This window comes from Thunnus thynnus, chromosome 1 (genome assembly GCF_963924715.1).
Source record: "Thunnus thynnus chromosome 1, fThuThy2.1, whole genome shotgun sequence".
NCBI lineage: Eukaryota > Metazoa > Chordata > Actinopteri > Scombriformes > Scombridae > Thunnus > Thunnus thynnus.
Window position 1 is genome coordinate 22,563,918 of NC_089517.1, and position 22,920 is coordinate 22,586,837.

Below are 22,920 nucleotides of genomic sequence, written 5' to 3' on the forward strand. Positions count from 1 at the left end.
TTTTGTGAGATAGTTGTTCCTAAAAACTGTAATTTTGAGCTGTATATTATACACTCAGTAGACAAAGACTGTCTATAACTATCAGTTTATCAGCAGACAAAGCTCTTAAGCACCACAACATGTTTCATGTTTTTTTGTAAATTCAGCATATTAATATAGTATATGAGTATACACCAACAAAAGGATCATTGATTGTTTGATTCTTTTATTCTTCTTAATTCACCAAACAAATCAAAACAGGCTGTTTCAGTCTGGTCATTAAAGCAGCTTTCCAAGCTCCTCTACGTAGAAAAACCTGGACTGGAACAGACTGAAAACCCACTGACCGGTAGTGGGATGCCAAGTGTTCTCGCATTTTTGATGCTTGCCCAGTAGTGGGCAGTCTTGGATCAATTGGTCATTGAAGATGGTTGGTGCTAGACTGGATCAGTCAGAGGGATGATTTGTGAAACTCTCAGGAGATTTGTATGCACTATATTTCTTCATTGTGTGTGTAACACTAACCCTAACTTATATATGTGTACATGTCTGTATACATGTATATGTATGAGCTTGTACATATATTTTTATATATGCATGTATAATTAAACCCTCTTGTGGTGCCTGCTGACTAACTTTCTGTCCTTTTTTCAGCCATTCTCAAACACCATCATCAGTATTGACCTTTGACTCGTGAGGTCCATAACAGCAAAACATTCTTTCATTCACAACACATTTATATGGATAATAGATTACCTCTCTCTTAGGCTTTTTAACAGTCCTCCCTTTTTTCTCCTATTTTACCCTACTTATGCCATTCTCCTTTCTTTCAAGACCATAACTAACACAAACAAACTAGTTTGAAGAGAAACTTGTTACCCGTGCATTTTTTGGATATTCTCAGAGTACCAGTTGCCCCTAACCTAACTTAAACCCTAACCCTAACCCTAGCCATACGTCTGAGAGTTCGTCCTTCCGGCTGATCCAGCCTAGCATTTACCATTGAAGATCCCACAATTGATCTTAAGGAAGTGATGTCCTTTGGAAACCCCTCACAAAATTCTCACCCTACACTGTAATGAACTTTACTGCAGCAATATTAACAATTTTCTGTGATTAGAAAGATTCAAAACCTAAACATGGATCTGTTGCTCATGTGAGTATAGCATACTATTATTTAGCTAAAGTTTAAATGTGATCATGGTGTTCAGAGACAGTGGTAAGCATCTAAGCACCAGATGGCAGCAAAACCATTTGCTTTGATGAAGACAGATAATTAGGGTTTTTTCTTCTCAAAAGATTCCAACAAGACTAACTGTTGACCTGATGTTTATTGTATTTCTGTGCATTCATAATAATCTTATGAAACATGGCAACATTCTGGTCGGAAAATCTTAAGTACCAACTAGGCTTACTTGAAGGTGCTGACCTAGAGTAAGTATACCATCAAGAATCAATTATTTGGCTTGATTTTTTTGTCAGTCACACAGAAAATTAATAAGAAACATCCATGCGTAAAGTAACTGGAGTCAATTATTATATTGTACAGTAAATCCAGATATAGAACAAGAAAAGACCATCAATATTCTAACTAACTCTACAGATGTTTAGATACAAAATGGTCAGTAAAAAGCATAGTTTTAAAGCAAAAGCCGAAGCTTTGGAATCCAACCGTATGAGGAATGCAGAGAGCAGCTTTCACAAAACATTTCACACAATGTCACCATTCATCACCATTTTAGAGAATATTGTTTAAGCAATATGTAGTTCAAAAATACATTAACAATAATTAACATCATCTGCTGAGGACATTATGTGGACGCATCTTGGGTACATTTCTGGATTTCCACTGATCATGAAGTCACTTGTTGAGAGAGAGGGGAGTGTACTGGATACAGTGGAGTTCACAACTGTTTTTTAATTATTCTTTGAGGCCATTAGCCTGAGCTTTTATCCCCTCATGCTCCTGCCTCTCAGCATGTCTGTCCAAGTTGGGGCTAAGGCCCCTGAGTGCTGCAGAGGGTAAACGTGAGACCCCATTTACTGTCAGAGCTCCACTGTCTATTGGGCAGATATAGTCCGCAGATTCATCAGGTTTCCTCTTTCTGAGGTGACTGAATTGTGTGAAGCCCAGCTTCTTTGGCTGAAAACACAAAAAAAGTCAGACCAATGAATAGAGCATTATGATTTTATTCTGCAACAACCACAGAAAATTTTGATGTTCAGATTGTGCTCTTACCTTCACTTTAGCTGTGGTAGTGAGGGGAACGTGGCCTGTGGCATTGCCATACTCTCGCTTCTCCTGCGTGGCCTGAGCCCCCACAAGGGCAGAGAAGGCTGTGGCGAGGTGACGGCGGAGCAAAGTCTTCTGTGGAGGAATATTTAAAAGCAGGGCCAAAGTCTCTGAGCTGAAACGAGGCTCCAGGATCTATGGAAGAACGTATTGAAAACAAATGTAGATCTCCAGGCATGTATTATAAGCACGTAATGATTTGTAATAACTTCCAGACAGCTCAGTTTACTCACAATCAGACCACCATGAACACCGCTGCCCCGTAGATTAGGAGCATATTCAGCAAGATCAACTGCTCGAAGCCACTCCATCACACGATGGTTAGACCACTGCACCACTTCTGAAGGAGAGGGCTGTTTCTGAGGAATATTAGAAATAGAAATATTAATCGGCATATTCTATCCCCTTCCATCTCACTCACAGCTGATCAACTCCACTTCTAAATACACCAGCTACACAGTGCTTAAGGTTTGGAAACAGATGTATTAAAGGAAAAAGTCTCTATATTGGGAGGGATTGTGTATTTGCTGCCATCTTGTGGGCAACTGCTGTTATGACCTCTGTTCACCATCTAAGAGTATAAAACACCCCTCTGTTTGAATGTGTTGCACTCTTCTATCAGTTCTTAGTGTTGGCATCTCTAAGTTACACACAAAAATGTAACGTAACATAACTGTAATATGTATATAACCGACATTAGCACTGTCTATCTTTTCAACTTTCATTCACTTCCTTTCATCTTGGCTTACCTCTTCCCCAGGCCTGCGTCGAAGACAGTTAGGGTTGAACTTGTTGGCATGAAGGACATGAATGGCACATTTAATACTGAGATGATGAAGCTGGCTGGTCACCTTTAGAGTCAAGAGGTCATTCTGTGAGATTAGAAAAGGAACATCAGTGAGCTTTAGGCAAATATAGGTAATAGTATAAGTAAGTATGTGAATTTATGTTATCATTTGGTGTGTTTCAAATGAAGTTTGAAATCTAAATAAATGTGTTTGCAGGCATCCACTTTAATAGAAAATATTACGATACATGCAGGATTATGTCTTACCACTGTGAGGTACTGAATCATCCGACCATCTACACGGGCCTCGTGGAATTGGTCTTTATACTGAGGCAAACCAATATCATCCAACCAGCCTATATAGATAAATATCTGAAATTAATTCACTTCACTACTCACAGCACTTTTAGTGCTCATACAAGCTTTATCAGAAGTCAGTTGCCAAAATATATTTATTCTACTCTAGCTCATTTAAAATACAGTTCACTCCTTGTTTTGAATGCTGACTATATTTGCATTTTGTCAAATATATTTACATTGTACACATTGCTTTCCTTGTTTGGTTTGTGACGTGAGAGGTGCCACACTATTAATAGATATGATTCAAATGAGAGGATACAACATGACATGCAAAGTTCAATATGTTCAATGTAGAAAGAGTCTTACGGGTGACCCAGATGTAGTCTAGCTCTGACGACTTCTCTATAACTTTAGTGGTGAATGCCTTCAGGGCCAGCTGCAGCTTCTTCCTGTGCAGAGGGTTCTTCATACCCATCTCCTGTGGAGAGACAGACAGAGGACTTTTTGTTACTCAATGAAATTTGTGGCATAATTGTTGGTCTCCCTGCACACAATGCAGATTAATTTACTTTGATAAAACTTTTTTAATTTCCAGTTTATCCATCAGTAATATTTTTTCTCTGATGCAATATTTAAATATCAGTAATTTATGTGTTATCACTTAGTTCTAATTTAAAGTGGATTTCAACTTTCTCTGACCTTCTCAAAGTCCTGAGGTGTGGCAGATAGCAGCGTCTGCCCATTTTCAACCCACTGTCTAGTGAGATTGACATACTGGCCCAGTCCATAGTCTTCTAGCCAGCCACACACCTGCTCCTTGGTCCACTGGCTGAATGGAATATTCATATCACTGAAAGAAAATGGCACAAATCAGCAAATTAAAGTCATTCAGTATAAGTATCTAAAAAAACATTCTTTTAGAATATCAACTGTAAAATATAGCCTATATAAAAAATATATACCATACATTCAAAACTGAATTTGTATTTCATTGGGGTCTTCTAATTTGACCATTTAGGAAATGGTAGGGGGGGGGGACTAAACCAGGTAATTTCAAATCAACAAAGTAATGATGAGACAAAACCCTTTCAGTGTGAGTGAATATTACAGGTAGTTATGTAGAGGTACACTGACTCTTACCGTGCAGGGTCATAAGATTCAGGGGTACGGGTTAGTCTGGGTCCCGCTGTCGCACGTAGTCCCCCTCTTCTAAACTGACCAGCATCTGGATCTCCTGCCTGGAGCCCTCCAGACTGGGTTCTTCGAAGTCTGTGTGGACGAGAGTAAACTCTCCGGATAAAGTTGCTGGCAGCTACTTTCATTTTCGGAGTTAAGTAATCAGATTTGGCACATTTAGTATAAACTCACTAAATCATTAATAAAGATAAAGGAGATTATGGAAAATACCGTGAATTACTCTTTTGTAAGTGAAACGCAAATGGTCATTTATTACAATTCTGACAGTTTTGTCACAATAGTTTTTTTCCACTCTGCAAATGTAGTGGCAGGAGAAAAGTTATATATGTATGTATTATTTATATACAAAAAAATTATATACTGTATGTTGTTTCTCTCCTATATCACATAAACCTATATATGTTATTTATACACAATTAAATATGTTATATAGACCATATGATTCCACATGATGGTACAGATATATACAAACATTATTCAAATGGTGATCATCTGTGTTAATGTAATGTTAACGTATCAAGGTACGATATTTTCCCTAACTCACTTTCCCCAGAGTCTCTTCAAGCTCCGATTATTCTTCATGTATTCTGGTGAGCCCACAGCTCTCTGGCCAGGCTGTGTATTTGCCCCAGAATGAACAGGGGAATTATCGCTTGAAGTGCTGTCATCAAGTCTCTCCAACTTTCCTGAAAGAGGTTATAAAAACCACAGTCAGTGTAATACAACGTACTAATACGATTCAAATTGTATGACTGTACTGTAGAGGGTTATATTATGCATTATTTTATAGATGCATTTGATAAGTTAATAATGGCAGTGTACTTGTATCACAGTAATTGCAGCAGACAAAGCCCCACTATAATTTTGCCAAGAACAAGCATTTCAATAACGGTAACTTAGAAAAAACTAGCTAAATATATAGTTTTTGTGTAGTTGTAAAGATGTTGAAGACAAAATCTTGATGACTGAGGAAAAAGCCTGTAAAAAAATTTTTTTTCATACCAAAGAGAACATTAAGAGCTAAGTGACGCACGAGTGGTGGTCTGCCTTTTGACAGAGCTCTATTCAGGAGAGCGAGCACAGGTTACAGACCATTGAGTTCAGCAAACAATTCATCAGTTAATGCCCCATGAAAAGGAAAAGATATACTAAGCTAAAATTAACTAGGTGTGATTATGATGTAGGCTGCACAGACAATCTCCACTTTGCAGCAGAACATAGCTGTAGAGAAATCAGGGTGGAGCTCAAGTTAAAACTGGTCAGTGAAGTTGAGGTAGGGTGGAGCTGGGATAAATGTGGTCAATCAGAGCAAGAGAGAGGGCGTGTTTGGTGAGAAAGTCTATCCCATGATCCCTCTGCTCTGTCAGGAGCCTCTGCAATTACTTTTGATCAAAGGTACAGTGGTCGTCTGGTCTAAGGAGAGTGGTTTGCTTCAAATACGAGCGCTGTCTGCTCATGGGAATTACCAGGCCCAGGACTATTCCACAGAAAAGGAAGTCTAATCCTATATCATGATTTGTACTGCACGCTATCCATCACATCATAAATGACACCATACACACACACACACACACACACACACACACACACACACACACACACACACACACACACACATATATATATATATATATATATACTGAGTTAATATCTCTGGATTTACTTTGGCTGGAGTCTCCATCTTCACTTCCATCTGGAGACCTTTCACTCTGGATTTCACTGCCGCTGTCTCCGATCACATTCTCCTCTGTCAGAGACGAATTCACCGGCAGCGTCTGACTTCTGTTGTCACTCTGGATAAAACCCCACACAAATACAAATAAAATGGTATTTATACGGTTTATGATATAAAGACAGTAAATTAACAAATAAAAACAAATAAACTGTAATTATATTCAAAATGCTGTCACGTATCAGTCATGTAATAAACAGTAGCTTACATTTATTGTCGCAAATTGTGAGAAACATCCATGCTTGTTATGCAGTAAAAGATGACTGACATTTTTTATACATGAAATTGTATATTACAATGATAAAAAATACCTTTTGTGATGGTCCATTTGTTAAGTCACTCATGCTACTTGATAAAGTCCGCGCTTCTGTTCTGATAAGATAAAAACACAATTATCTCAGTGAAAACCAACTACAATATACTGGAGAGGTCCATTGACAAAAAAAAAGCTTCACTACCTGCAATCACTGTCCTTCTGGCCTGATGAAAGAGATGCTTGCTGGGAGGAAGAGCTGTTCGTGGAAACCTGGGAAATGGTTAAAAAAAATTTAGATACAGGGAAATTAAGATCATGTTCATTCAGTAAGTGAACAATAAATTATCACTTTATGAGTACCAGTTTAAATTGTTTACACCCACATCAGACTTAACATCCTCAGACTTTGCACTAGCAGAGTCAGCATTCTTCATCAGCAGCTGCTCTTCTTCCTCACTGCTGCTTGAAGGAGTCCTACCATTCGACAATGTACGAACAGCAGGTGGAGCTACAGTAACAAATGGAAGACACATTTTTGTCCACAACTCAACCAGTGGCAAATCTTGCTTCTCAAGAAAAGAAGTGTGGTGGCTTTCATTTTGCTCAAACGTGGCTAAGAAAATACAAAAAACAAAAACAAAGAAAAAAAAACCCACTAGGGAAGGATAAAGGAGTGAATAAGCTGATTACCTTGCCTTGTGATGTGAGTGACCTCTCTGAATTGCTTGCACTGATTCAGGAGCAGAGTGAGCTCTTCTATACGCCGGTCCTACAGAAAAGAAGAGAAGGGAGTGTTCAATTAAGATGTTTATCTAAGGTTAGGAAACACACATATGAACTATCTTCTTCCCTTTGCTACCGACCGATATGCCACACAAAACGTCCCTCTTTCACCATATGTCCTTTACATCAAAGTAGTGGCTAGGGAGGGGATTGACACAGGCCTGGCTGGGAAGCTTAGTTGTGGTAACCAGCTGTGTGGAGTGTGTGTTTCTTGAAGTGGTGCCCATGCCTGGTTTTGCCATGGTTCTCTTAATGCAGCTCACTCCAAAATTAGGCTTGGCAGATCGAGGCCTACTTAAGTATGGCTTTCACTGAAATGGCTCACCCTGGGGTGTGCGTACGTGTGTGTCTTCACTAGTTTGCCACATGTAGACCCATGTCTGTAAGTCTTTAAAATCCAAGATTCTCTGGGAGGGAGAATACAAAAGCCCTCTCTGTTCTATAAATGGTTGGAGGGCGGTGCCTCTGAGAAATGACAACATCTAAAAAAAGTTACCTTCTAACCTTCCAAACAGCAGTGATGATGGTGCTGCTATGTACAGGCCAGTAAGACTCTTTACATTGTAGTAAACTAATGACAACGCACATGTTGCCCCATGCTGTATAATCACATACAGCTGTGTTGAACAGAGAGAGAAAGGATAACTTACCTTTTCATCATTGGCAGCTGCCAGTGATTTCATTCCACTCCTAAGTCTGTGGAGCTCTTGGTCTATAAAGAGAATCCCCACTATGATTATTAATATTTAAGGGCAACTGCTCATGTCATAGAAGTTATTATTTTGTATTGGCACGTATGTCATATAAATCATTATTTTGTATAGACATGTACAGTAGCACATGGGTTATGTAGAAAGGAATGAAGGGAGAAAACACATGCTAGCATGTTGTAGATTTATTCCTAACTCAAGTGTCATCTAAACCATGTATTTTTAGATTCACCCAAGCCTTTTTTATCCACCAATCATAGCTTTAGTCATGTCAGCTTTCTCATATTTGGGCCCACAGCCCTTTCTTCATAACACTTGCAGGCATACAGGGAGCATTGCTGGTGAGTGACAGTGAGTATACTAAGCACCCCAGATGGGTTTTATCTATGGCAGACAAAATTATGAAAACACAAGACATTATGACTTCAGGAATCCATTAAGACAACAAAGAAGCCAAAGGGAGGAGTGATAGCGCATCAAGTAATTTTGGAAACCAGTTGGCAATTGTCAAAGCTGCCCCTCAGAGCAGGAGAAATCAAAAGATAATAAAAGAAAGGGACATGTCGGGAGAAAGGAAATACATGAAAGATCAAAGGTAGACATGGCTCACGGGGTTAAAGTCATTTTCATTAAGTACTGTTAAAGCTTACATTTGGTGTTTAGCCTCTTCCTGTACATCTCCTCTGAGAGAGAAGGTAGAGAGACAGAGACCCACGATAAGACAATTTATTAAGGGCCAAGACAGACTTTTCCCACAGCAGTTACTGCAAGTTAATGAATGCAAAAGGGAGTCATTAACTGTGTCACCTATCAGGCTGGGTAACTCTGTCAGAGTGAGAGTCTGTTGGCAGCTTGGTCGAGAGCTGGAAGCCGGATGCTTTGCTTACCTCTCTCTGAGCTCTCGGTGGAAAGAGAGGGTCTGGCCAGCAGCTGAGTGTGCAAGCTCTCGATCTCAGCATTCTTACTGAGCAGAAGCTGCTGAAGGCTGCTGATCTCTGCCTGCGGGTGCCACACAATGAGGAATGTTTAACTTAAAGAACAAGCAGTTTTGCACGAGTCTGTGCACCTACATTTATCTGTTTTAACATGCACAGATAGCAGATCTTTCATATCCACAAAAATAAGATATGTACATACATTTTAATTACAAGGAATGCTGATAGCACATGCCTTCACTTGAAGCATGTTTGTCAGATATAAAATATAAAAAAAAAATTTAAAGAACACTTATATAAAACTCCCACAGCAAAGCACGTTTTTTTTCCTCTAACTTTTAGGGAACTAAATATTGTCTGAAGTTTATAGTGTGTTTTGAAGTAAGTAAGTAAAAGACAGATGGCAATAAAGTTAACTTCAGGCTGATTTGTTTGCCAGTGCTCTGCATGTTGTATAGAAGAAAGTAGCAAATGATGTTTTATGTCTCATATCCCATATCACACCCATGTTCACCTTAACTTAATCAAAAGATTTCTTCCCACTGGTTTATTTGAAAAGTTAGGTGAAAAAGAATTGAACACGCACACAAAACATTTTTATATAGCTGAATATCTTCTATATCAACATCTATAGCCAATTATTCAATCGTGCATTAAGATTTTGGCTGGAAAATATTTGAAAATATTTGTTTAACAATCTCCTTGTGAAATATAGTATTTGTTCAGTGTGTAATTCTGGATAAACATCTCGTCGATGGAGAGGTGCCAGTAAGATATTTGATGAACTTCCAACTAATGTAATGAAGAACAGCAGTTGGAAACTACCAAAAAAATGATTGAGGTATGTGAATAATCCTGACATTTTAAGAGGTTTCTTTCTGTGTGACCTTAATGCCAATCAGGTTGAGACTGGAAGTTGATTTGTTCAGGCAACACTTTCAGGGGTTAGTTTGTTATGAACAAATGGAATTAAAGTGAAGTAGCAAATGTATCTTTTAAAATCAGTGTAATGTTTGTGTTGGCAGGTAGAAGAATAGCAGCAACATGAAACTTATCTAATGCACAGACACAGACAGCTATTGTGCATGATGGGAAAGACAGCAGAGAGACAGATAATGAAATAATGGGGAAAAGAAATGATTCTATGCTAAAGGAGGACAAAGGGTGAGAGCAAGTAAAATAGCTCAAGCAAGCCTGAGAAGTTAATACACTGGGATCATGCCAAAGTATACAACTAGGACATTTAAAAAAAGGCTAAGCCATTATTAAGTCTATTTGTACAGCACATTTAAAATAGTTCTTAGCCTTTTGAAGAAAACATAGGTGTCCACGAATGAGAGAGTGTGTTCAGTATGACTCACTTAACTGGCTGGAACACTGGATTGGATAGCATTTAGGAAAGTTGAGTAGACAGTTAGCAGTGGAATTTGGGCACTGATGCTGTATTGCAAAGTCTAGACACCATAAAAATCGGAACTTGATTTTACCTTTGTTGCTTTAAGTTTCTTCTCATACTGTAACTTCTGATCCTCCAGGTGTTCCACTTTGTCTTTGAGTATCCTGAGCTCCTTCAGCAAACCCTGCAACAAATGATGATCAAATTTACCCAATTAATGTCAGTTGTAAGATTTCAACAGATAGAACGATTTCACTCTAACAGCTATATTAAATATAAAGGTGTAGTTAGTAAATCTCTTCTTTCATAACACACCATGTGAAATCAGATTATCAAAAATGCATCAATTAGTTGTGACACTCAATGAAAACAGTGTCTTGATTCAAAACAGATAATGGACATAGAGCCCAGCTGAGGGTGTTTGGGGAGTGCATGTTTAATTTGCATCTGAACCTAAGGATTACACGCACACAAGTGGGTCAACCCATGCTGTACACAAAGTCAGAAGTCATGCAACAGGCTGTGCCTACACTTTCTCCTCCACAGTGGCACTGCTGCTCTGCATCTGAGCTACTCTCTCCCAGGCTGTGTGTATTCCCATCAGGCCCGTCTGGAGCCTCTTCTAGTTTGTGCGTCACCCCTGAAGCTCTGTCACATGAGGGGCCGGGGTTTGAGACCTGGCCCTCAGTGGACCCAGTGGGACACGCCACTGGAGAGCCGCTGTCAGCTTGGATCTCCGAGGCCTTTTTCTCCTGGATCTTGCTATTGATCTCTTTCTGAAACCTACACATCTGCTCCTGCAGCTCACTAATGAAATTCACTACAATCTGACAGATGCAGTGGGGGAGAAGGAAAATTGAGAGAAATGTTTAGAGAGTGAAGAGGAAATACTGGAAGTATGTGTCAGTGTGTGTGTGTGTGTGTGTGTGTGTGTGTGTGTGTGTGTCTGTGTACACATTGCTGTAGGAATGACCTTCTAAATAAATGTTATTATCTACTTTATGTCAATGTAATCTCTTGATATATTAAATCCTAAGAATGTGTTGATTTGGTCTGAATTCACAAGTCCGATAGTGAAACTGTCTTAAAAACATGGATCATTGGCTGGTGTCCATACACAGACACACTGGGCCAGTTAAAGCCTCATCTGGTCTAGGCAGACACATATTGTTTTGTATTTGCTCATGAACCTGAACTACCCTCTTCCTTCTACCATAACTGGATTAACATTGTGCCTTGTCATATTCCTAAATTCATGCATGTTCAGTTGATCAAATAGGTCATTTGAGATGATAAATTGCAACAGGGGTGAATAGGTTTTGCTTGTTTAGAGGTGAACCGTGGCCATGTTCCTGCAGAAAGAGTGTAAACAGCAGCCGAGTTATGCTAGGACTGTGGACAGAGGAAGTCTCACTTGGGGACCAGTACAGCGGATATGACAGATGATATGGAGCGCCTCCATGGCTAAATTTAACATTGAGCTTACTGGCTCCATGGCAAGGAGGCTTCAACACGTTTTGTCTGTGTGTGTGTATGTGTGTGTGTGTATGAACATGCATATATGTGTGTACATGTTTGTTGAGTGGAGGCAGCACATGGGAGGCCCGTAAAGTGTTCAAAGTAGATTTTTCCTTTTCTTCTTAAGTCCAAACAGCTGTTGTAGGGAAAGTGGGGTTTGCGCACATGATGAAAGCAGAACTGAGAAGTGCTGAAACGCTGCCGTCTACTATAACACAACTATACCTTTTCTTTCTGCTTAGTAATACAATTCAAAGAGATAGTCAAAAATACTCAAATAAATCTTCTTTTTTCATATAAATATCAAATGTTTAGGGGATTATGACTTCAGTTAGTAAGAGGGTCCTTTTTTCAGAATGGCCTAGTCAATCTTTGCCAACCACCAAGAACAAAATTCTCTGGGCTGAAGCCTACACACACTCATATTTGGCCCGCCATCCATCATGCCAGCTCTGCGATGCCTGAACTCTTTTAACCTGTGGACACAAAGGCTCTTTGACCAGTCGTGTTTTGACAGTAACTACATCCATTACAGTATCCTGTCTGGTAATAGTGCTGCATAGAAACTTTCCCTTTCTCCAATTTATATGGTCACTAAATGCCCAGGATGTCTGCTAGTAACCTAACACATCAATCTTAAGCAAATACATGATTCACTTTGAAATGACAAAAAATTTAAACCCCATGGAGACCCTTTTTTCCTGTAGACTTTACCAGGAACAACACAGCCACGGTTTTGGTGAATGTTTCTTTCCATTCGTCCAAAAAGTGTTTATGGACTTCCATAAAATTAGCAGCTGACTTCAAGGTTAGAACCATCAGAACACGAGACAGATTTTTGTGTGTACCCTTGTCGTTCCTGGCAGAGTTAGGTTTGAATTTCCGAGGAGTGAAGCAAAACAGAAGTGTTGCTGAGCATTCTAGCTAAAATAATTCCTCCTTGAAAACACTGCTCAGTGAAAAAAATGAAGTCCTTATAGGCTGTCATATTCCCAAATTTGCAAAACAAGAATATATCACAAAAATATACTCAGAGTTAAAAGAATGATGGCTTAAACTTAAAAACTGTGCTGCAAATTAAATAAAAGCAAGTATATTAAGTCCAACTGGTACTACCCAACAAGGGAACCTTCTTTTGATGGATAACTATTAGCTTTAAATAACTGCTGGCAAACTACAGTCTCACTCATCCATACATCATGTATATTAAATCATTATTATAATGATTAACAATTACCTTTCTGACCACAAGGAATTGGTATATTTGGCTCAATGAGAAGCCCTACCTCTGCTTTGTGCTGCCTCTCAGCCCCGTGGCCCTGTTTTCCCTCCATGTCTGCCAGCTTTAGTTTCAGGTAGGACACCTCCCCCATAAGACTCAGCTTCTGGTTCTCCAGTGACGTCCTATGCAGGAGCTCCTGTCATCAACAACATACAGCAAGAGCATGAGGCACCATGAGCTGACATACAGGTATATACAAACATACATGAATACATAATCCATTTAATGATATACAACAGGCAATACTTACTGGACAAAGGCAGCATTAAGTATGAGGCACAGCAAGCTACCCGTTCTGTAATAACAGTCCCCTCAGACAAACCCACTGGTTTCAAACGCTGTTTGAGTGGCTAAATATACACAACCCATGACCACTATTTATAATGCCTATTTCACAGCTCACTCAAAGTACACAGCAGAAGGGGGGAGAAAGGGAGGGGGAGAGTGAGCGCGCGCGCGAGAGAGAGTGACCAAAAGCATGCAAACATTTTTAGAAAGAACATTAAAATAACTTTGACAGGTGTATGATCCTGTCAGTGTGAACTGCTGCCAATCAAACCTGATGCTGCGAGAGACTATAGGTCTACTGTACCACCGTTCTGTGACTATCTGCCCACCTCATACATAAAGAATGGCTGCCAGCCTTGAGAGTTAAGCCAGACTATGTGGGCAGATGTATTACTAATTTAGTTCACGTCGAGCAGGTGCTAAATCACTTAAAGTCCAAAAATGAGCATCTGAAGCAGGCAAATAGTACATATGGATACATCCATTTAAAACTTTGGCTTTAGGAAATATCTGGGCTTCTTCTCGAGTGCACATGGAAAATATTAGAGCTTTGTCACCAGGAAGAGATTTACGGCTCAAGTCCAAAGCCTCATAATGACCACATCTCCAAGAAGCCAGTCCTGGCTGCCCTTTGGTACACTGCACACATACAGCACTACACTTAGATTTAAACATTACAAAGCATCAGATTGCTAAAAGACACGTTCCTAGAATAAGTTGAAAAGGTCTACTTTGAATAGAAACTTGACAAGAGATACATTTATTCCGTACATTACCTGGTTCATCCTACTCTATTGTCTGCCTGCAGCAGAGTAAAGGTAAGAGTGTTTCCCCCATGGAGACAACGGTTTCCGGTATCTTGTGGTTTCAGTAGATTTAAGTTTCATACATCCATTCCATTCAGTGTCATTTGCAGGGTTTAGCAAAGTCTCTGTAGATTTGAAGTCAAAAGCAAATAACTGAAAGTTTCAGACATACTTCTAACTCTTAAAGGAGCACCACCCCTATTCTTTCTCCCTCCCATCTCTCCACCTTTTTTTAGCTGTTCCTCCCTTCCTCATTAGTCAGTCTCTCCTTTCCTCTGTTGTCTCTCTCTCCCTCTCTCTGTATGTGTGTGTGTGTGTGTGTGAAAGACAGAGAGAGAGAGAGAGAGAGCGAGAGAGAGACAGAGCATGCTAGGACTCAGTCCTGGTGGTTACAGGTTGGGGGTGTGGCTAATGGCGCTGTAATCACCTGCCCAGACAGACCAGTCTGGCCCTGTGTAAACCAGGCATACACTCTGGGACACTGTCCTGGAATGAGTCTGAGCATCCTAAATATTTTGGTTGTCAAGGTAATGTGCAGCCAAATACACTGGAATCTTAGCAAGGAATTTCTTCCAAGGAGGCAAAACTCATCCCGAGTTACATTCTACAGCTTATGAGCAGAGATTGAAACTGCAGAAGGGTCATATTTAAAAGATAGATGGACAGTCTGGCCCTGTCACATCTCATTAAATGGAAGAACAATATTGATATAAACAGCCTGGATGTTTCCTGGCAAAAGCCACAGTTTCCTGACTTTAGTCCAGTAATCAAACATTCAAAAGTCAGTGTGATCTGAGGTCTGCAAAGCTGTGTACCTGCTGCAGCATTTCCTCTGTGGAGTTGAGTTTGTGTTGATGCTCCACCAGAGAACTCTCTAGATCGTTGATCTTCACCCCCTGAGCTTCCACCTGGTCTGTCAGCACACTCACCTGTGTGTGTTTGTGTGTGTGGACAGAAAGATAGTGGAAATGAGAATCTTTTTTTCTACACCCAAACTGGACAATAAAACTGTGTAATCAATATTTGGTTTCATTAGCAGCCTAGGCCTAGTGTGAATTCCTAAACTGTCAGATTTTCTGTATTAGGTCCTACTACAGAATTTCTAACAGTAAACCTTATTGAGTGTCAGCTATTTTTATTGCCGGTGCTCATTTTTGTTGAAAGTTCGACATCTGTGCCAGATTTCACAGTACAAACATTTCCTTTGAGAAGAAATGAATGATTCATTGTGCCTCAGCAGGTGCTTGCAACACTTCAGTGACTCAAACAATGTCAGCAGCACACAGGTTAAACATAAATCTGAACAGAGACTATTAAGGCCACATAATAGCAAATCACATGGTAAAATGCAAGCCCCACCAGCCAACTGGAGCGGATTTTCAGAGGAATGTTTTATGTGAGGCCTGAAGAAACAAACAGGGCACCTGCTCTCACACACACCTACATGCTACAGCTCATGGTGGTGCTAGCCTAAACCTGTCTGAGATAAGCACATGTTCAGCAGGCCTGGGCGCTGCACACACCTACACACAGACAAACACACCACACAAAACAAGACATTTGAGTGTTGTAACATCACCAAGCCCAGATTTATTACCGCTGCTTCGCTTATCCACTAGCACTGCGATTACGCAACATTTACAACATAACACTCTCATCTACCTTTGCCCTTTCACCTTGTCTTCCTCGGCTCTCCCCTCACAGTTATGTGACACTGGCACTGTTTAGAATCAGTTCCCACTGACAGTATGGTGTCATACAGTATCGCCTCTTTTATTTCAGCAGGCTTATATCCAATGCAGCTGATTCACCTTTATATATGGATATGAAGGCATGTTTAAGGTTAAATGTGTTACCACTGCAAATACCTTTTTAAAGGTAATATAAATCTTATACAAGAAGGGACAGAGATAATATTGTTTTGTATTAAACAACATACACAGTGAAAAATTGAAAGAGATCCAAAGGAGTGACTAATCTCACCTGCAGAATTAGTGACTCTTTGTCTCCCTCAAGACGTGATAATCGCTCCTGGTAGGACTCACTGTTGCCAGATGAATGGAGGTTTACCTTTGGAATAAAGGTCAGCTATTAAGTTCAGTAAATACATTGTAATACGGAGCAGTTGTTCAGTCGGTCAAATCTGTTCTTTAACGAGGTTGCAGCCTCAGACACACACACACACACACACACACACACACACACACACACACACACACACACATACAAAACAAAAATGTTGATTAAGTCTGAGCTCAGCTCAAGGCTGCCTGTGTACTAAGGGATATTTCAGAGCGATCTGTGTGCAAGGGAAGTAGAATAGCAACCAAATGAGCTCAAATTTCTCAGAAATCCAGGCTTTCAACCACAATCATGGAAACATTATGTAGCCCAGCGTTCATCATCCTGAGCCAGCTAGCTCAAGTGGTTTGCAATGATTTTAAAATACCATTAAGCCTTTAATAGACTCTTTGCGTCAGACCTTAAAAACACAGAAGTCATGTGTTTTAACACTATGATATTTAAATGTACAGTAATTGCATAATTCAAGCGTTAATACAGATAATCTTTTATTTAACTGTTAGTGATCAATAGCTATTTATCTCCTACTAGTCTCTCCTCCAGTCCCCTTTATACTTTTATTAGTTTAGAATTTGGCACTAATAGACCCTGGTTCACTTTAAATTGTGAACAGCTCCCTTAGTTCTTGTTGTTTGCTTAATTATTTCAAGCAAATTATTTTTCAGCCAATTAAAAATATATCATGGAGATGTTTCTGTTTTTTGGCCACTCTGTGTTTACTTATCTGTTCATATTTCATATGACATATTTCATATTGGTGTATTGTGCACCACTGTCATGATGATTTATCATATGATAGCTAATATATCCATATATCATAGACTTGAGGCTCATATGAGAAAACTAGTGGACATGGCATTGTTGTAGTTCACAATGATTGACAGGTATATGTGTAAAAAGGCTTCTTCTATGGATTTAACAGTTAGTAAGAATTGTAACCTAAAGGATGCAGGCAGGACTAATGTCTCCTTAATGGCAGCATGATGGTATGTGTTGTTCAAAGACTCCCTATAGGTTCAAGTGGCAGGAAAGGATCTCAGCTGACATGCATATCCATTTATCTTTCCCCTCAAATGCGTTAACCTTATGACCAGTTTGGCAGACTTGTGCATTCCACGATTCACCCACATGTTATCTCACTCAACAAAAATAAACACTATGTCACCTTATCTGTCAAAACAGGTAATTTTAGCTTTAATACAACATATTTTGGGAGGTAGGTAAGATGTGACAGAATCTGTTTTATTAAAATCTACCCTAAAATAAGGAATGCAACTTATAATTGAAATACCCATGGCTCAGTTAGCTGCTTCTTTCTTGCATTAACTTCTACAGCCCACTAGCAGCTTGTTTATCTCTGCTGCATATTCTGCAACACAGCTCTTCAACTCACAAACAAAGCATGTGCTCCTCCCAAATTATCTACCATGTCAACCACAGTTATGTTGTAAAAACAACAACACTGCAGGAGAAAAAAAACAACCATGACCTTTTACGCAATTGTCGTGCATATGAAGGTATCAAGAATAGACATGCAAGTGGAGACAGTCTTACCTTTCTAAGCCAAGCAAAATGTTTGTAGAAATCAATATCATACTCCATTCTGCAGGCCCATTGTACAGTTGGTCTGGCTCTTGATGTTATATACTAACAGAATTTAGCTGGTGCTTCAAAGCGCCAAGGCGGATGAACAGAGACCAAAATCTACAGCAAGACACAACACTGGATCTTAACTGTGCTGCACTCTCAATCTCCCTGAATCCCACTCTTCTCTTACAGACCCTCTATGTTACAGTTGTAGAGTGCAGTGAGGACCTTGGTCCGTGTGGTTTGGAGTCTGGGCAGCCGGAGACTTTTAGAGCTGAGCTGAATAACTTAAACTATGCCAATTGGCTCTACTCCCTTTCTTTCTTCTCCTCACTTTTCCCACAGTACCTCTTTCTAACTCCCCCTCTTTCTTTCTCCTGCTTTCTCTCTCTCAAAAACACTTAAACTGCTTCATTATTTACAAACATCTCTCCATTTTTGCTGCATCTCGTGATCTCTCATCTGTTTCTGTCCTCCCTCTCTTCCTCCTGTACCTCTCTCTGTCTGTCTCTAGCCCGTTCTCTCGTTCTGTCTGAAGTACCTCTTATAGTCTATAGCTAATTTTGCGGGGCTTCCTAAAGGGGCACAGGGGAGAGGAAACTTTCTGCAGCACATGCTTGTCAGATGTGGTGCGGAGAAGGGGAGGAGAAGGAGGGAGTGGAGGAAACTGAACGGGGAATGTGAGTGTAAAGTTAACAACATCAAATTTTAAGGAGGAGAAGATACTGGTAAATACTGGTGGAGGCAAACGTGGACCAGACAAACAAACAATTGTTGCAGAAATTGAAGCCAGGAGAATTGCAGGAGTATAAAGATGAAGGAAATAAGGGAGAGTGGGACAGTGAAAAGGGGGTGCAACTGGTTGTACTTTAAACAGGAGCTCTGGATCTCATTACCAGTGCAGTTTGCAATGGATCCAGCTTCCAGCTCGCTCCTTCTTAGCAGACAGGAAAAAGCCCTCCAGATGTTGATGACCAGGATCAAAGACCACCCGATCACGCAACTAATAAAATCCATGGTTATAGTTGACTGTAGCTGACTGTTGCTTTAATAACACTTCTCTAACTGAGCCTTTTTCTCACGTATTGGATTTTGGATATTTCAGATTGAGTGTTATGAAATGTTTTTCATGGTGCCTGTCTGACACTGAAGGCCTTCAGATGTGAATGACACCATACTCACCTCACCCCTCTCTAGCCATTTTAGTATAACGTGTGCTGTATCAGTGGAGACCCGTTTCCTGAGAGAGTCCTGTTCTTCCTCACTCTCCTGGCCCTCCAGCACTGCCCTGAGGGCGTCAGTGAGCTGAAGAGCCTTGAGGGTGGGATCCACTGGTGGGGGAAGGGTCAGTTTTTGGGTACTCTGTGAGGATTGGTAATCCTGAACATCCAGCCTCATCAGGGCACTAAACAGCCCTTCACCAATTTTGCCTAAAAGAAAGAACATAGGAAATAAAACATATTGTACAACAGAAAAATAACTCAGATAACTTGATAACATCCTACATTCTTGGGCACCAGAACAGTATAATGGTTTAGTTTAGTAGTATTTCACATTAACACCTGGTTTTACCATCCAAAATGTGAACTTCCACAAACATTTTGTATACTGTTAGACAACTTAGGCAAATCATGTCCTTGATTAGTGAATATTTTATTAAATCAATGAATATCAAGTAATACACCTAAGTTGGAATTAATCAAAATTTATGTAAAGTTCCATGTACTTATATACATGATATTTAAATTTACCGATACTTCTTATTCTAATTCCAGAGACAGGCTCATCAAGTCAAGATGATGATTGTCAGAGGGAAAAGTAAGTTTTAAAAAAAAAGAAACATACTACAGGTTGTTCCTCAGAGGATGAATGTGAAGAAATCATTTTTAAGAAAACAAAGATGTGAATGTTTTTCTAGGTGTTTATTGCAATGTAAATCATACTATTTGCCCCATTTTTAAAAACCCTGCTCAGTCCAACACATCAAATACTACTACCATCTTCATCTCTCATAGTGTTCCTTAACTAGATAAGAAATTAGTAGAACAAAGGAACTTGATAGACATGACCTATTCTGTCTCTGTCCGGTCAGATAGTCTTTGCAAAAGGGCAAACGCAGCCTCTGCCGAGATCCAGAACTGCCTGGTTAGTTGCTGCGATGCACTGTGGGGTTGTTAGTTTCAACAACTTCACTTCAGGCCTTCATTCAACCTTGCAGGTAGCACCCTTTTCCTTTCCCTGACACATATATTGTCACATGATATGGACAGATTCAATTACTCAATGGTGTTAAATATTTTCGGTTTGATCTGAAGTTAATGTAAGTTGTTGTGTGTAAGGTAATGGCAGATACCATAAGCCTCCCCAAGAAACTAAATTGGGAACCAGTGCCACCATGTAGAATGATTGATGGTATGGTAAATTGACAGCCACTGCATCTGTAAACGGATTGTAGCACAACTACAATAGGCATACACCTTTGACTGTTGAGAAGTAATGTAAAAAAAAACAATATATTACCGTATAGTCAGGCAACAGAGGCAAGACATACAGAGATTGTATTTGTTCTTAGTAATTTGTTTCATGAAACCAAGTTCAGCTCAGTCATATTGAAAATGTTTTGTGCGGAGCTGTTGGGTAATATTTTGCATGCCCATGTCTTTGTTAGTAAGCCAATAATTAATATTGTTTGTGTGTGTGTGTGTGTGTGTGTGTCTGTGTGTCTGTGTGTGTGTGTTTTTCCCTCAAGATGCAGATGTTTTGGGATTGAAAAGTCTCCTGAGGCAGTGAGTATTCATAAAAACAGTGAATGGATACTGTGTACACTAATGGTCATATTATTGTCAGTTCGTTAACACATGTTAATTTTTTTTTGTTTTCCCAAGAATTGACAATTTCCTTTTTGTGGAAGGAAATCCATGTGAACACAGAGGCAGAACCTGCAAACTCTGCACACAGGGACCAGTCTGGCCTTAGTATAATAAGAATAGTTCTTGAAATCACCTCTTGAGGGCACTATTGTGCAACCATGTGGCTCACTGGACGTAAATAGCATCAAATAGCTGAGTGCTGTACTGTGGCTTCTGAAAACCACAAATTACAGGTTCAATTTGTAGGTTACTGTAATCATCATGTCTAAGTAGCAGAAAGTATTTGCATGGCTGCTATATGAAGTTAAATCAAAGGTACAGTAAAGCAGTCAGTACATAATGTAGACCAATGGACAGATGTATACTTAAGTCATGTAAACCTTACGTGTTATCAGGGGTGTAGTTTCTCAGCACAGTGTGCTAATGGTTGGACTGTCACCTCTATTAATAGAACTTTGTCTTCTGACCCTGTGCAAAAACACTGCTGAGGTTGTGACAAACAGCACTGCCTAAAATGTATCACCTCTGCTAGAAAACATGGAAGAGAAGACACTAAAAAGTTACTTGTTAAGTAACATAGGGTTTATGCAATTAGTGCACAGTGAGAGATATACACATAAGCACAAGGGGAAACAATAAAAATAATTCAAAATACAATTGCTAGTGAAGAGTGTTAGTGAACATAGTGAACACAGTGATAACAGAGATCACAGAAAAGCCAGTCATCTCCAACTGAATCATACTGGTTTCCTGTGCTTTACTAACTTTCTTCTTCTAGCTTGTTAGAAACGTACTCATCAATCACAATTTAAATGACCACCCAAATGTTTTTCTATGTACTATATATATATATATGTATGAATCTCCCAAAGTGAAATCATATGGGCAGTGCCGGTTTTATGGAGGCCTGCAATTAGAAACTGGGCAGTCTAAGGTCTGATAATGAACAAGAAACTCTTACCAGCAATAATGTCATCCATTTGCTCCAAGGCAGCCTCCAACATGTGGCTGGCATTTGACGCCATGGCAACACACTGTCTTTTAAGGCAGCACTAGTAAATCCTTATTCACTGGTATGAAGAAGACAGAGTGTTAGCTGATTGAGGGCGAGTGAGAGAGATTCTCCACAGTAAGACAGAGCATCGTAGACTACTCCCCCTCCTTGTCACTCTCAGCTCTTTTTTTTTCCTTTTTTTACGGCAAAGCTACAACAGCTGTCCTGACATCTGAGCGACTTCCAAGTAAATAACCTCCTGAATGTGGCTTTTGGCTTTAAACTCTCCTCTCATTTTGTGGCCAGAGCCTTACCCATTGTCAGCGCTGTTATCCACACGAGGCCAAATCTCATATTTAGAATAGCTTGTATTTTTCCTTTAGTTTTCATTGTTAGTTCTATATATTTTCAGTCCAACTAATAAATTGTGAATGAATTTTGATCAGCTGGTGCAAAAACAACCCCCGAAATATGTAATGAGCGAACACAAGTAATTCTTTAGCTCAAAGTCAGTATTTTGGTGGAGCTAAAGAGGTCACACCAGAACACTGGACCATAGTAACCAGATTTTGATTGACATTGATGATAGAGAGAACACTTCATAATGATACGCAATGCACAATGAAGCTGGAAAAAGCAGCAGTTGACTGAGCAGTCGCACCCACGAGTGCTCAAGGTTTGGCCATTCTTCATTCATTGTTTTGATATCAGTGTCAGTTTTTTTGACTTGCATAACAGGAAAACAAACAAACCTCCACACAGCATACTACCATGATTTATTGCTGTAACATCTGCTATAACAAAACCTTCTCAGCTGAGTAAGCCAGTGAAACAAAAATAAAGGAAGTTTGTTCAATTGGCATTGCATTTAAGACAGGTAAAAATCCACAATGAGTTAAATTATATTAATTTCTTTATCATCTTAAAATAATATGAGGTCTGATAAGAAATGGGATGGTGTTACATTCAGACTTAAGAATCCCTTTGTGGTAAGCTGGAGTAGAGAAGCTTAGTTTTAACTTTGAAAGTGCTAATGCATAAACCTTTCCAACATTTTTTACTGTAATCCTAACTGCAAAACTGCCATGAAGATTATGCAGGGTCTACTCCAGTGCCAGTGACACC

At 39.6% G+C, this 22,920-nt stretch overlaps 1 protein-coding gene across 6 annotated transcripts; it reads right to left on the minus strand.

Annotated features, from left to right (window-relative positions):
* Positions 1-1,291: 1,291 nt before the first annotated feature.
* Positions 1,292-18,181, minus strand: ppfibp2a (PPFIA binding protein 2a). 6 transcript variants are annotated; one of them, XM_067591125.1, is made up of 23 exons: positions 17,899-18,181; positions 16,246-16,332; positions 15,078-15,191; positions 13,173-13,304; positions 10,899-11,195; positions 10,460-10,552; positions 8,925-9,036; positions 8,688-8,720; positions 7,978-8,039; positions 7,235-7,313; positions 6,928-7,052; positions 6,747-6,814; positions 6,600-6,660; positions 6,220-6,349; positions 5,101-5,242; positions 4,500-4,628; positions 4,059-4,209; positions 3,726-3,837; positions 3,327-3,415; positions 3,022-3,144; positions 2,506-2,631; positions 2,219-2,407; positions 1,292-2,122 (listed from the first exon to the last, which is right to left on the minus strand). In XM_067591125.1, exons 1-23 carry the CDS (start codon positions 17,944-17,946, stop codon positions 1,901-1,903), a joined length of 2,724 nt encoding a protein of 907 aa, XP_067447226.1. In that variant the 5' UTR covers positions 17,947-18,181; the 3' UTR covers positions 1,292-1,900. The 6 variants fall into 6 exon arrangements, with proteins under 6 accessions (XP_067447226.1, XP_067447232.1, XP_067447244.1 ...); XM_067591131.1 differs by lacking the exon at positions 8,688-8,720 and having other exon boundaries at positions 17,899-18,180; XM_067591143.1 differs by lacking the exon at positions 10,899-11,195 and having other exon boundaries at positions 17,899-18,177.
* Between the last annotated feature and the right edge of the window lie 4,739 nt (positions 18,182-22,920).